This window comes from Apteryx mantelli, chromosome 1 (assembly GCF_036417845.1).
Source record: "Apteryx mantelli isolate bAptMan1 chromosome 1, bAptMan1.hap1, whole genome shotgun sequence".
NCBI lineage: Eukaryota > Metazoa > Chordata > Aves > Apterygiformes > Apterygidae > Apteryx > Apteryx mantelli.
The window spans coordinates 144,792,940-144,808,813 of NC_089978.1; the positions used below are offsets into that span (position 1 = coordinate 144,792,940).

The 15,874-nt window shown below is 40.3% G+C and overlaps 1 protein-coding gene across 1 annotated transcript in view; it reads left to right on the forward strand.

Annotated features, from left to right (window-relative positions):
* Positions 1-15,874, forward strand: part of EFCAB6 (EF-hand calcium binding domain 6) — an 85,685-nt gene that overhangs the window by 24,436 nt on the left and 45,375 nt on the right. The window contains exons 10-12 of the mRNA XM_067294703.1: positions 10,894-11,003; positions 14,451-14,584; positions 15,632-15,867. Coding sequence (XP_067150804.1) covers positions 10,894-11,003; positions 14,451-14,584; positions 15,632-15,867 — 480 coding nt within the window. The remainder of the gene's footprint in view (positions 1-10,893; positions 11,004-14,450; positions 14,585-15,631; positions 15,868-15,874) is intronic.

Consider the following 15,874-nt stretch of genomic DNA (forward strand, 5'->3'; position numbering starts at 1 on the left):
CGGTTACGGTTACAGTTATGGTTAGGGTTAGTCCATGGAGGCATGCTCAAGGCCTGTTTTCCCTCATTTTGAGGGTGGTATTTCATGAAAAAGAGAATGCTCTGTGCAAAGCTCACACTCCTGTCAACAGCTCTCAAGACAGGGGGATCTGAAGTCAGAAATTCTGTCAGTGACGCACCTTGCCCCAGATTCTTCTCAGACTTTGTTTCCTATTCAACTATCTGGTCTTTGCGTGCTTTCTAAGTCTCCATCTGAATCCTCTTCAAAGCAGCTCTAGAGATTGCTTTGTCAGTGCGTTCACACATCCTCAGAACTGACAGATTATTCCTATGGCTCAAAAAGCCTATTTCTGTTGTCTCCGTTTGTTGTCTCACAGCCTTGCCACAGGACCTCTACACAGTTTTAAAAGAAGACTGAGTGCTGTAGGGACACCAAACATGGGCAATAAACTTTGGCATCTGAACTCTGACCCTGAATACCAATTTCAGGGCCACACTTAATGCAGCCTTCAGCAACACCCTCGCATAATGAGTTACAACCTACAGGCCCACCATGACTTTCATGTTTCTGTCATTAACATAAAGTAATTGGCAATGGATATTTGGCATTTGAATCGGCAATATGAGGATTCCAGCAGCAGGATTCCTGAGGACCCTGCAGAAGGACAGCTCAGACTCACCAGAGTCCACTTCTTGCTCTTTGCCAAACTCTGCTATAGCAAGGCAAAATAGAGGAGAAGCATACTACCCATCCTCTCAGGCCTCTCAGGCACTGGGACATCCTTCTCTCTCTCTCTCAGTGGGTCTTGAGAAGATTAGGAGCTTTTTAGGATGTTTTGAAGAAGGCAGCAATTTGCCTTTACCTTCTTGCCGAAGTGGCTTTTGGCTGAGAGGCCATTAAACTGCTTTACACAGTGCTGTCAGTCACTGCCTGTTGAGAAATGGTCGACTGTTTGGAACTGTTGCCTGACAACCTGTCAGCAGTTCATGTGGCATCAGTTCTCAGGCAGATGGCTTGAGCCACTTTACCATGTCAGGACAGCACAGAAGTGAGTCAATCCCTTTTGCAGAAAGCTGGTAACTATACTGGGAACATACCAAGTTTGATCTTTTTCTTCAGACATGGGCATTTTGAAGAATTCAAAACAGAAACTTTGGATTTTTGGTTCCTGAATTGGTCAGTGTCTTGAATCTATGTTAGACGAGTTCCTCCATCTGTATGTATGAGCACTAGCTTACATCTTCCCTCCCGTTCCTCTTGTTCCGATGTTGTCTGGTGGTGGCATTGATAATTCTGATCACTCCTGGCCAAGGCAATTCTGGTATCAACACCTTCTATACCTCTTAGCCTAGAGTTCAAGGCTTCTGCCCTCCTCCTGAAACTGCTCAAACAAAACTTCAGCACCCAACTAATCTTAATGTTACCTCTTTCCTTGTCACATCGTGGATGCTGGGTGGCTCTCATTTACCAAATTATGAGAAATCATGATTAGTAATGGAAAAGGAATACTACCAGAAGTCTCTAGGAAAGTAAATCTGGCCTCTTTTTTACCAAAGTGGTCAGTTAGGACCAAGAGCCTGCAGTGGGCGGGACCTTGGTTTTCCCACACCTTTCTACCCTTAAGTTCTTTTACAGGTTGGAATGATTAGTGTCCCTAACTGTGAAAGATCCTGTTCCACAGTGGACCTTCCACTTAATCTTTAGGGTTTTTTGCTGACTGGCTCTGTCTCTGAAAGTCTTTCCTAATTTACTTTTGCAGGACACTAGGAGATATCTAAGACCTTCTGGCTAGCTCTCTCTATGTAATGTTTTTTTGGGAATGGAATATTCTCGCAGTTCTGTTCCAAGATTGTCGCCAAAGTAGAATCTGAGTTATACTTCAGTCAGGAAGTCAACCTGTTTTCTGCAAGCTGAGATTGTCCCTCCTGTCATTGAGGTCAAGAGAGATTTCTTTTCCTGTTGATAGGAACAGATCTTTCAGAGATTTCCTGAGGTTAGTTTTTTTGAGAGGTCTAATGCCATTTCTACTGAAAGACTGTCAGAGCAGAGAGCTGGCCAGATAAAGAATGCAGATCAATCACCAACATAGATCCCATTTCTGTCAATGGGACACAGTACACTAAACTCAGGATACATCAGTGGCCTCACTAATAAATATTTCTGTCCTCGACTTCTGCTGAGCCACTATCTGGAGCAATAGCCATACCTTCAGCAAGCATTATGGCATCCAGGGCTGGTGTGTTACAGTTGATCAGCAGTTGTTACATCTAAGTGAATAACTTTGAGACCCAGCTCCAGTGAGATGATGATGTGCAGGGAGTGGGGTTTGGCATCTCACACAGGGTAAATGTACTTGCAAATTATTACTTGAAGGTAGAAAAAGATGATACTTCTCACTGAATACTTCAAGGTGGCAGCTGGGCAAGAGATGGCAGGTGGTTAGCCCAGGGAAACACATATGCTGATTGCTTGGCTAGCTGCTAACGAATGGAACAGATAATGGCATGAGTTTTCGCTGCCTTCCCGCTAGGAGTCTCTCTCCTTTTCATGACTGTCAGTTTCACAAAACTTGTAAGCCTGCATATCTTAAGACCCCTACCCCCTCTCAATTTTGACTGAAATTGGTAGATGGCTCCAATTCTGGGGGGAAGGTTGACAGACATGTGGATTAAAAGATTGATTGCATTATTCTTGTTTCCTTAGGAAAGCAAGGTAAAAGTGGTGCAGGTTGGAGGGGAGTACAATTTAAAATATAAGCTTGCTTGAATTCAGGGTAGATCTCAAGAATCCCTAGTGGGTCTTGTGTCTCTTAACAGGCTTTGAACTCTTTGTGACTGTGTAATTACTGCCTGAAAGCAGGAATAGATTTCTTAGAAATATGTCAGTAACTCTCCAGTTCTTCTCCTGCCCTCTTTTTTGAGGTAGGTAGTGTATTTGCTTTTCTGCATAATTCTGGAAGTTCTGTATCAAATCTGAGACCATTTTAGCCAGTTCTGTAAGTACCAATTTGAATAAACAGAAGTATTCTATAATTTTTTCTTTCCTTATTTGTTGTTAGTATTCATTGTTCAAGCCACCTGCTTACATTTGACTTCTTTATTGAAGACCAATGTAAAACAAAAGCTTTAAGTATTTCATATCCCTTAATGTCATCTGTTGATAGTTTTCTCTTCCTGTTGAATAGTAAGCCAAATTTTTCCTTGATCTCCCTTATTTTACTGAAGCATTAATAGAATGAGTTTTTATTATTCTTGATATTTTTGATATCAAATCTCGTGTTGTGTCATGGCCTTTCAGATTTTGGCCATATATACTCATGCCGTTCTCTTATACTATGGTTAGATGTTTCAGTGATGCGCTGCCAGCTCTCCTTAAGTCACTTTCCCTTTAGACCCATTTCACATGAGATAGTGATTCCTTGAGTAGGTAGAAATCTACTGTTTGTTTCACTGTCCCCCTTCCTTCCTTTTCCAAGGGTCATAAACTCTGTCATTCTGTCATCCTTCCTGCCTAAACTGTATTTCACCTTTTCAAGCAGTATTTCTGTGTTAGTTAGGATAAAATATAGAAAGACTTACCCTTCACTAGATTTTGTGGTATCAGCAGAATGTCACTGATAAGTTCTGAAAATCTGCTGGACAACCTGTATTCTGCTGTAATCATTACCCAACTGATTACAACCAGCTCCTTTCCCTGGATGATTTTGCCTCTTTTTTGCTCAGAAAAATCTCCAAATCTCCAAAAGCTTCAAAACCAAATCCTGTTTTCCCTGTTGGTGTTGCATAGTAGGCGTCCCACAATTTTAGCACCCATATTCTCGTAGGCTTTTATGAGTTGAACTCTCAGTAACATTTAATTTACCGAATTGTAAGGATCTCTAAGAATCTCTCTAATGATCTTGATGTAAAGGACAATATATCTGTCTTCATCAACTCACCTCTTCTTCAGCAACAAGCCCTCTGCTTATTCCAGTCATGTGAATTATCCCATTAATTATGTCAATTAATTTATAATTTAGATTATTTTAAGACTTCCAGCTCCTGTTGCTTATGCCATATGCTTTTTTATATTCATATACAGACAAGCAACATATTTGATGGACTGATCCATTCTGTCTGTTTTTCTCTTTTCTATGACACTGTAATGTATAACCCAGTTTCACATATTTTTAGGCCCTCAGCTAAGGTGCTATAGTTTATACTTTCCCATGGGCTTTTATGGCAGCTCCTTTCTTTAATCCTAATCCAAGGCCTCCTTACTAGGTTATCAAGGTAGTAGATACAGAGAGCTTTTCACTTTTTGGTGAGATAAATTCTAGTTTTACCTGGTAGCCCATGGAAGTATAAGTCCCTGCCAGGGAAGATAGTCTTCCTGATGACATCCTACAAGTAACCATCTTGACCTTTAATTAGGAGGAATGGTATAAACAACATCTGAATTTATCTGTCTTCAACACCTACACTGTGGTTACTTTTTCATCTTCTCAGGGTCATTCATGACAAGGCCTTTGTGGATAAGCAGAAGACTGTAATGGTCAATGGGATGGGATGGGAAAAGCTGGTAATGCTTTGGCAACCTCCTGCATTCAGGCAAGATAGCAGACATCTCAGGAGACCAGGTCTCTTCAGCAGATGGGTCCATCTGGCATCCTCAGGAGGGAGTCACCAATCACTGTCATCTTCTGATCACTCTTGGGAGGCTTAGAGTTAATCCTCTGTGTGCTGCTCAGATCAAAGCAAAACTGTTTTCATGAACCTATTTTCAGAACGAGAGTTAAAATTTTAAGATTAACTTCAATTTTAGGGAATACTGTAAAACATACTTAATAAATCTGTAAAAATAAGACTGCTGAATAATTCTGCATTTTGCTTATATGGTAATACATGCTCTCAGACTTAACAAAAATAATTGTTTTAACTTCCCTTTTCATGGGCTATAGTAAATCCATAGCAGATGTAAAATAGATACAAGTGGGACACATTACATACTCTTTAATTTCTTTTCTGTCTTTAAAAGTTATTAAATATTTAATTGTGACTTACTTTAATGGCTTACTGATGAAGGTTGTGGTATTCCATGAGGAAGAGTATATAGTCCATATCTACAGACTTTCTTATAGGGCCTGAGAAAGAAAGAGGTATTCTGGCCGTTCCTTACAAGGGAAAAAAAGTGGAGGTGACTTACTTCAGATTCATGAAGAGGAAGTTTCACCTTCCCAGGAAGAGAGAAAACTTCATAAGAGACATTTTATCCTTTTAAAATCAATGGAAAGACTTATTTACTTCTTTCATGTTGGCTTAGCCCTCTTATGGCAACTGAATATGTATTAAAGGATAAATATGGCTCCTTAGCTGATGTAGTCTGATGAGCTAACTAAGCCTGTGATTGGGAGGTCGAGGATCTCCATTTGCAAAATAAATACTTCAGAGAAATATCATTCAGCTTTTACTTTTTTCTGTAAAGCAAACTATACTTAAGAAAAGGTTGCACAATATAGGCCTTGGAATTAAAATGTGCTTTAATTTGATCAACCTATCTTTTTGCATCAAAGGAGCTTCTCCCATATCAATGTCTTGTTTGTCATTAAAGCAGTCTTGTTCATTATTGCTGAATCAAATGTTTGAAACTACGAAAAATAAGTGACTTGTCTGCATGCACAATCTTTCAATTTTAGAATGAAACAGATTGAAGATCAAGCTAACAAATATGCCAAGAATAGAACTGTTGATGAAGTAATTGAAAGGCTGAAGGACAAAGTGTTACAACAGGCAGCAACTATTAAAGACAGCTTTCTTGCCTATAACAAGCAATCAAATGGGAAAATTACTAAAGTTGGTTTGCGGAAGGTAGGAAAATGTTAGATATTTTTCTTTGCCCTGTATTTTTCCCAGAAAGATGATTATTGCCTTAGCATTGTGCGGGTTCACACATCTAGAGTTAAATCTTCCAGGATTGTTTCAGTCACTAATGAGCTAAACAGGCCTCATGCAGGTTATTATATGACAAATAATCTCTGATTTCCTTTAAAAAGACAAAAAATTGTCATCCTGTGGCAGCAGGACACCTTGAAAACTTCCACTGCTCCTAGGGGGATGTATGGATTGGGACTGGGGAGACATGGATGGGACTTAGACATCTCATGTCAACCCACAGTGCACCTTTTATGCAAAGTGAGTGGGCATATCTTAAAGAATTGCTTATCCTTAACTCAGAGTCTTTAAGCCCTCTCCGTAACTGTGTGGTAGTAGCTGATAGACCCTGGATATAGTTGGGTGACGAACAAGACTGTTAAAGGATACAGCATGGCTTAGGGAGAATGACCTAAGCTATTTCTGTGCCATCATTCAGATTTCTCCTACAACAGCTGGCTGTGTACTGGTGTAGCAGCCTCCAGTGAAAGGCTCTTGGACTGCAGTGTTGGTTGTAATCACTCCCTGGGACGCTCCCTGGGATCCCTGACTCTCTTCATGCTCACTCCTGCTCCATTTTCAAAAGAGTTTGCAGTGCTTGCTCATGTCAGGGAAACCTCTAGCCATCTAATACCATTTTATGGCACAGACTGGTCCCCAACAGGAGAGGAAACCCTTTCTATAGCTCTTATTTGAGTTCAGTTGATTTTACCACATTGTCATTTTCCACGGTAATTATTTGATTTTTGGGTGGCTTTGGATGCTTTGTTAGCTGATTTGGGTACAGCATCCCAGTGCTAAAAGGATCTACAACAATGAGAATGTGTTCAAATAGTTTACTTTTTACTTGTCAAGACTTCCAGTTGAATTTTGTATGTGTCTTTTCTGAGGTAGGGTTTTCTGTGCTGTTCTCAGGGCCCGTCACGGCCTTGATTGATTATCTAACTCTGCATGCTGTCCTTTGGACGGACTTGTGAGGTCATGGATTTGGGATTGTAGCTGTGATGCTTGTGGCACCCAGCTGTACATTTCTTTCTTTTCACACTTCAGATAAAAAATGCTTTGCTGAAAGTTGACACTGGGCAGGAAAAGAGACATGATGGCAGTAACATTTCCCTGGTCTACCTAATTTTAAGCAAAGAGCTGCTGCTGAGTAGTGTTATGACGGTAATTCATACTCTGTCCTTTGTCCAGGTGTTGAGGGAAGATAAGGAGTCAGCAAGGGTCAAAACAGATCCGTACCTTTGAAAATAGCCTGCAGAGTCCCTCGGAACGTTTTGTCCCAATCCATTTTTTACTGTGATTCAGTAATAAACATCATCTTCCCATCCATGTACCATAGGCTGTGCATATTTTCACCAGCTGCTGTTGCAGGGGCAAATGTAATGACTGAAAGGAGATGGCAGAGCTGTAGTCTTCCTTTCTACCCTTCTCGACATAGACCCATGAGGTATGTGCTCCACATCATATGACAGGACGAAGGCTCTGTTACTATAGAGCCTTCCCCTGTGAACATTGTAGCTGCATCCAGCCTCACATCTTCTTACCCTCAAGTGGATATCTTTCTGCAGTTGTGTGCTGGAAGTGAAATTGCTTTGAAATGAAGGGGAGGGGAAGAGGGGGACAAAAACATATAAAACATATAAAACATGTATTTTGTTTGTCTTAATATTTTATTATTAATAATACATTTATTAAGAATGTAGTTAAACTGCAACCCCCCAATACAGATCTGACATCTGTGGCAAATACCTTTGGGACATTGGCTTGGTTACTGCAATTAATACTTACAATGTGATACCTAAGAGGCTTACATGTTGCCTGCAACTAATGCAGTAATGTTCTTTTTGTCACTGTTAGGCTGAATGAACTCATTCAACCTGCTGCTCTTGCCTCTGCATTGCCTGTCTATGTACAACTCACATTTAAGATATTTGTATAACAACAGAAGCTGTTGAAGAGTCAGTCTTTGTGATTTCATTGTTCTTTTGTTACACTACAGATGATGCATTCCTTAAGCTTCAGCAATGCACAAAGGATAAAAAGCCATCATATATCTGCATCCAGGAATATGCTTCACTGCACTGTGATGTTCTTGGACCCTGCAAAGTTAGCAGAGTTCAGCTGGGTGGAATACTGCCCGGGAACTATGCCCTGCTGCTGATGATTTTGATCATTCAAAAGGGGCATGTTTCTCAGTAACAGTCCTGTTCTGCCCTGCCTTACGCTGAGTGAAATAGTGAGTGAATACCCTGGGATGAATGGTGATGAGAGATCTGGTGTGAGTGAGGGTGATTAAAAAGGACTCCACATTAGAACCGATGTGACAGACTGCTTCATGTCTCAGGGAACTGCTTGGGCATGTGCATTTTCAGGTAAAATACAAACTGAAACTGATTCTCCGTCACTTGTCACTCGTGGTCTTTAAAGATCTGCACCCCTCTTGCAAAAGAAAGGGGTTTTTAACCTCGTTGTCCAAGCAGAATTCCAACTTGGAGTTTTTCAATTCCTTCTGCTTCAGTTTCTTTGACACTTCTGCTGAGATGTTTGTCACCCCCTGCCCTGAATTGTTCAGGAGCACAGCTGCTCTTTGTCCCGGAGGTGGTAGAGTTTCAGCGGTAGATGAAGAGCACCCAGGCATTGGTGTCTGGCACCATTATAGGCATTGTGGGGTACCTCTCCTGGACTCCAGCTGCTGCTTCAGAAGAATGTAGGTCTCCCTCTATCACATCTGCCAGCCTCATACAAATGTTTCGGATATATCAGGTCACTGCAAATGGCACTAGGTACCAACATTCAGGGAATATAACCTGCACTAGGATGTCCTGGTGAGTAGGTTGTAAAACATTTTGGGGCCCCACCAAAATTTAAGTGATCTCCACTAGTTCAATATTCTTGCATCAGATCCTGACTCTGTAGCTGCACAGATGTGGTGCCCACTCCATTTCCCACCTTAATGTCAGGTTTACAAAGTGCTACTCTGATCCACAGAAGAGAGGACTCATCTAGAGCAGCCAGGGAGGTAGTGTACAGCTGGCCAGAGTTGCTTATGCTCCAGAGGTAGAGTAGGTTACTCAAATAGTAAATAGTATAATGTGGCAGTTGTAGCTATAAAAGGGGACTCGTGTTCTGGTTTGTTATTCCAGGCCAAGCTGTAGAAGTGGGCAAATGCTGTCTGCCTTGGAAGTGGATAAGCTCTGTTTATTTGTATGACACTATGTTAGAGTGGCATGGAGGGAGGAGGCAGAATTCACTCTTAGATTCCTCTGAAGGGTATTCTTGGTATTCTTGAATAACTGAAAACTGCAGACTTCAAAGCACCTTTTAACCTTTGTAGGGTTATACCAATACTGCCAGTTCTCTGTGTTTCTCTTTACAGCTTACAGCATAGACTCCTTTTAGCTGCTTGCCTGTGGAGTGCCAAAGGTGTGAGGAGAGTCAGTTAAGGGGGATGCAGAGCTCCACCTCCTTTACTGCTGGGTACCATGGTACCTCTGGCTTCACTGGCCTGGCTCTCCTGGGAGTTGGGCAAATAGGCACAGAGTTTGTCTTCATACCTTGGGACTTGGCCAATTATTAATAGAGTTCAAATTCAGGAGGTCGGCCACTGAAGCTCTGTCAGGGGACCTGGGTAATGACCACAATTTGGATGTGTTTCTCCGCTTTGCGATATTTCCTCACTATAAGGTGGTCATCAATTCTTCTTTCTTTAAATATGCAGAAACTATGCATTTTGAGAGCTGTTCAGCACAGGACAATGACCTAGTCTCAGACTTTAATACAACTTAATCTTGTATGCAGTTTGGCAGAATTTTATCACTTTTTCTCTCTAGATGAAAGTGCTAATAGTAGGGGCTGTAGTCACCCATTACTATTGTGACTGATTCTCTCCAGCTTTGACTGGATTTGTATGGCCAAATTTCCTTATCGCCACTATTAAGCATTTGATCTGATGGTAAATACTTGTTCAACTGCACATAAAATGTACTTGCTTGTCCAGAAGCTTTACATTCATTGAATGGAATGATAATTTGCTAATTATTCTCTCTTCCTTTTTTAATGCTCCTTACTCTGTTCATCCATTTAATGATTTTTTTTCTTTTAATCTGTACAATTAGCTAAAATATAATAACAAGAGTAATTGCTGTAGAAACACTTGGAAAGTCAGGACAGAGCTGTGCAGGATAGTTATAAAGGATATGCCCAAATCAGGAGTTACAAAGCAGCTGAAGGAAATGAAAGGGCTGCAACTGGATCTATTCAGGGAAACAGGAGGTGGGAGAAGGAGTAGAAAACCCCTCTACAGTCAGCTGGCAGGTAACAGAAGAGGAGTATAATGGCTGGCTGCTACTACTCCAGACTATTGTACCTGTTCAATGGAGACAGAGATCCCCAGAAGGGGACATGGGAAGAATGCAGAATGGTCCGAAAGGTCCTTGCCAAAATGGATTACATGAAATGCATCCTTGGATCTGCTTTGAAGAGCAGCATCCAGAAGAAATCTTACTTTCCACCTCACTGTAGCTGTGTATGGTTCAGGGGCCTGAGCCCACTTTGCAGCATTCCTTGTCTAAGAATCAGTTGTGATGGTCTTGTGGGGAAAAGTGGTATTAGCAAATTCTACAAATGGCAAATTTCTTCAGACTGCTAAATAAGCTGACGTGGTTGCTTCTGGCACTTTCCACTTTCCAGGTGAAATTTAATCTTAGTCTGGCATTCAATGCTTTTGCTTAAAATGACAGTTTCAAAAATATAGTCAAATTTTGCTCTCTGCAAATTCAGTTCAATTCTGTATAGAATTGAAGTTGTATGGAATAGATCTACAGGTAAATGCTTTACTGTATATGTAAGGAAGAGAGATCAATTTTTAGAGTGATTTCAAGTTGAGCTATGGGATAAAACCCCCAAACATTTACTATTCAAAATGGCGTATTAAGCAACAAAGTAGATACTTATATAACTTATTTTATTTCTCTTCTGACAGGTGTTGGAAGATCATGCCAGTGGATGACAATCAATTTAATCTACTAACAGAAAAGTTGGGATTCCCAGATGGAGGGTTGAATTATCTGGATTTTGTGACAATATTTGAAGGTAAAGGAATTTTAACAGCAACACAGCATAAAAAACAAACCTTTCCTGGAAAATGTGGAATGCTCTCTTTCAAGGAAAGCCTATTGCTGAAATTAGGAAGAGATCAGTGGTATGAATTTAGGACACTGATGACCTTTCTCTCTGTAGTTCTTTGATTCCTGATCTAGTTAACCTGCTGCTTATCTAACCCAGGGCTTGAGAGAAACTGGAATATGTGAGATGTGGACTAACTAAAGGCCAAGAAAGTTGTGATGGAGTTATCACTACTAGACTGCAGAAAGTAACGGACTGGTCTCTCTGCTTACGTAGATCCTTCTCCCCAGCATTTCTTACTCTTGTTCACAGTCTTGGGACTGTGTTGTATCCCAAATTCTGATAGTGAACTGTTGTTATAGTAGTGTTGTCCAGCAACGTCTTTTTTCTGTCTAAAAGGTCAGGAAACAGTAACTAATCCTTTCAGGTACAAAGTTAGTAAACCTTTAGTGATAGGCTTTAGTAGCAGCATATGCAACTAGAGCTCTGTGATGTGATCTGGTTACTTACTGGTTTATGGTTTTAATTTAAAGTATTGCTTTTGAATGTTAAAGCTGTTAAGGGAGTTTGCTACCAGAGGGTGCTGAAATGCGGTTGTCTATAATATAATAGCTTTATTGGAGTATGAAGAATCCCAGTGAGATTGTGTAGACACAGGTATATTGTCCACACATGTAATGAGGATGTGGTCTTCGTTGATTTACTGTTGCTGAGGAATGCAACCCAGAGGAATATCTTTGTAATGTGGGAGCATATTGTTTTAGTTTAGCTACTTGCCTTACTCCATCAGTAATTTCATTGATTTCACAGCAGTACGAGTAAGGGTTTCAAGTTTTGCCTCTTTGAAACTGTTTGAATCTGAACTCGTTTTCTTAGGCTGGAACCCTGGGTGAAAGTTGAGTCTAGCAAGTAATTATTCATTTCTCATTTCTTTTATATATTTTTCTTTTATGCTTTAAGTCTAGATTTTCTGGATAAAATTCTGATGCCACAAAAGTCAATGGGAGTTTTGCTATTGACTTCAAGAAGGCCGGTTTTAACTTCTGTATTATGTGTCTCTTCATTATTTTTCTCAGAGGTGTCCATTGACTTTTCCCACACTGTTTCTATTACTTTCTACTGTCATTATTTCTCTTTAGATCTAAGAAACAGGGGAGAGCTGACTTATGGCAGGGCTGACGTAATATTCACATTTTTCTTCATTGAGGCCTAGTGTTTAGAAGTATGTGAGTATGGTCAGCTAATCATCTGTCCATCAAAATATTTGCATCCAGTAGCCTAGTAAAAGATGCTTGAAACAAGTTAACCTTGGTGAAAGTGAGTGTGACAAATCTTTAAAGTGTTTTGTCTGTATTTAAAGCTTTTCCTTTTGACAGTCATGAGAATCACAGCTTTTCTTTCAGGAGGTTACTAAAGCTCATAGTTGTGAAAGAAACTGTAATCCACATTTAACTTAAGGCTCAAAAAGCAGAAGGCAAAGAAAAAAAGTGACTTATTTTTCAGTGATTTGTGATTAATTGCGGGGGAGAGGAAGAGAAGCTCTGACCCTTTGGGCTGTAGTCACAGTGCTGATAGAGAGACCTGATTCTCTTTTCATAGACTTCAGTGGGAAGACAACTTGAGTAGAAATTTTCCTGACTAGACCTCAGTGGAGATCAGAATTGAAAAAGGGAGGGATAGTGTGTGTGTTGGGGGGAGGAGGGTTACAGGGTAAAATCATAAGAAACAGAAAATGACACAGTGAATACAGTTTAATGATGTCACTGGAGTAGAGGTACAGGCTTTTGTTGTGTGTAGGTTATTTCTGTCTTCACTTCTATGAATGGATTCCTTTAGAAAGGTCCATTAACTTAGGATTTTTCCAATTGGTTAGGAGTGGAGTGGAGTGAAATGTCAGTGTGTACATTTTTCTTTGAGAGTTTTTCCCATTTTAAAAATCTGAGATGAATTAATTAAAGTTATTATAAAACATACTAGAAATTTGCAAAACATATGAAGGAAACCATGCCTACAAGATGGTAACAACATTTAATCAACTAGGTGAACTGCTAGTGCTGATGTTTTCTTCTCACCCAAAGGTCTGAGAGGCCAAGTGTTGTACAGTGTGATCTTGTAGCTTCATCTGTGTAAACCACTTAGCGGCAAGGGAACGGTTCATCTGGCTAAGCTTTATGGGATTAATGTCTTTCTTGACGAACTGTTGTCTATATCGACCCAAGCAAATACAGATACAGATTTCAATACCCTTTAAAAATACCCTTTTTAGATACCTTTTTAAATACCCTTTCAGCAATGCAAACATACGAATGAACAGTGCTCATGTCCATGTGTGATTGGACAGTGGGATGTAGTATGAAGGCTTCATGGACAAGAGCACATTCACAGCAAATTCTTTTTGTTTGCTGTCCGGTGACAATTCTACTTTTTCCGTATATTCTCTATATGGCTCATATGTCGCAGAAAAACTCTAAAATGTTGAAGAGACTTTATAAGATGTTATTTGGTCTCCTTTTTCCCCAAAGCAAGGCAAAATAGGTACCTAGAGTATCACAGCACAGTGAGCAGAAGGAATCAGAAAAGTCTCAAATGGTGACCAAAATAGCTTTTCTATTGCCTAAAAATACCTTAGCCCTTCAGGACTGGAAGTACATGTTGTGTGCCCTGCTGGGAAGCTGTCTGTCTCCCTTTCCTGATCCTGCTGGGCTGTGAGATAATGAAAGTTAAAGTTGTGACAATATGAAGCTGCCATTTGTGCAGGACTGAATCTTGCCAGACCTGAACGTCAGGCAAAATAGTATCAAGGTGATACTGTGTAGGTGAACTGGAAAGTAAGAAGTGTTGTGATGGCAGAGCTCCTGAAATACTCTGTGTTGGTTCAAAACGGTGGAGTATTTAGCCACAATTGAATTACTCCAGGGGAGATGGTCTAGCATGCAGCAGTTGTGCTATGCAGTCAAAGTTGTGACAAATTAATTTCTCTGGTACTGTCTGCAGGAGCTGCAGACAATGTTCCCTCACAGAGACAAGCAATATGACAGCAAATCACAGCTCGCTTAGTATTCATTTTCTCCTCCTCCAGTCTGATACCTTCCTTCCTCAAAACAACCAGGAACCAGAGAAGGCTAAAGCAAAAGGAAAAGACCCTGTCTTAGCTGTGCTTTCTTTAGTCAAGATTACCCTCTAAAAGCTTCCTTCACCTTGTGTTGGGAAGAAGCATAGCAGCTGAGGGAATTCCTGGAAATCAGATGGACACCACTAATACTGTATACAGCTATTGCACTTTGTCATGTTTGGGCTGTAAAAATCACGATTGCAGGTTTCTTGTTTTGTTTATGTTATTTTACTGTGCTATTTATCAGATATGTTTAATATTGTCATTTCAATGCTCGCTGTGCTTTGATTTCATTATTCCAGATGCCAGATTGAATGGGCCAGGAGCTACATTATGTCACGACACAAACCACAGAGGAAATAATGCTAAATATCACTACATGACTGCTGAAGAATGTCTCAGTCAGCTTAATGATAAGCTGATGGAAGTCTATGGGGTAAATACATTGAGCCATGGTTTGCTTTTGGCAGGGAAGCTAGTTGTTATTGTGATACACATATTTGTTCTAAAAGTTGGTTTGGGGGAGCTGTCAGAAAAGTGACTCTAGAAATTATGATAAATTTTGTGTTTTCTGTTGTCTCAGAAAAGTCCAGTTCAAATACATTCATTTTTCAAGACAAAAACGTTTTTTTTCTAACTGCCTTCTCTGCAGCCTTTGCCAAGAAATTAAAAGCTGAGTTATTTTTTCCCATTCTTTTGTGAGTGTAGATTTTGCAATTGTCATAGAATATCTCTGTACTACTCCTTCACAAAATACTCCATGAACACATGAGTGCAGTCTATCAAGAAGAGGTTCTTTTTTTGCTTATTATTTTCTGTAATTACCATTAGAATGTACTCCTTGAAATCCCACCATGGATATACGTAGAATAAGAGAGGTCCCATTTCACAAAAGGTCCATTCCTGTTCCCTGGGAGAACTGGAAAGAGCAGCATTGGGAAAGGGATCCTCTCTTCAAACCAACTTGGACACCCCCAGCAAAGCTGGTGATGCTAACAAGTGATTTCTGAAAATCTTCACCATTCTTAAAGGTGTTTGGACTTTTTATGTCTATTTTAATGGGAGAAGCTGTCTAGCTGCAACATTAATTGCCGTTAAGCCTCGCTTCATAACAGGTTTTCCAAGCATGTGTAAGACAAAGGGCAGAAATAAGGTACCTCTCAATATAGGATTGATGGGTAGTGGAGGCCAATTTGCAGATTTGCATGGGGGCTGGCTTTTTGATGCTCACTGCTTTTGCTCAGTTCTGTACATGCATGAGATGAAAGCAATAGGCCTGTGGTTTACTGCAGACTATCCTATCCTGGCAGAAGTCGTAGTTTGGCATTGTTTAGTAAGGTGGTACTATAAATGCTTTGTATTCTCAAATTGCCTTAAAGTATTTGCCTATTGTCAAAACAAGTCTAGAGCAAACATTTTTTATTTATATTTTAAAATATCTAGTTGACCTGGTAAATACATTTAGTTAAATGTTCCTTGTTAGGACACCTATTCTGCCTTCCGTAACACAGACAGTAACCGTGACGGTATCATCAACATGCTTGACTTTCGACACCTCTTGGACAGCTTTCTGTTTAGTCTTAGAGATGAGGAGTTCTTGCGCCTACTTGGTATGTTGAGAATGAACCTGACCTCCACGTTAAATTACCAAGAATTTTGCCAACTGTTCCAGACCCAAGAAACTGAAGAGGTCCCTCCTTGGCTTATTCCACCTCACAAGTAAGAA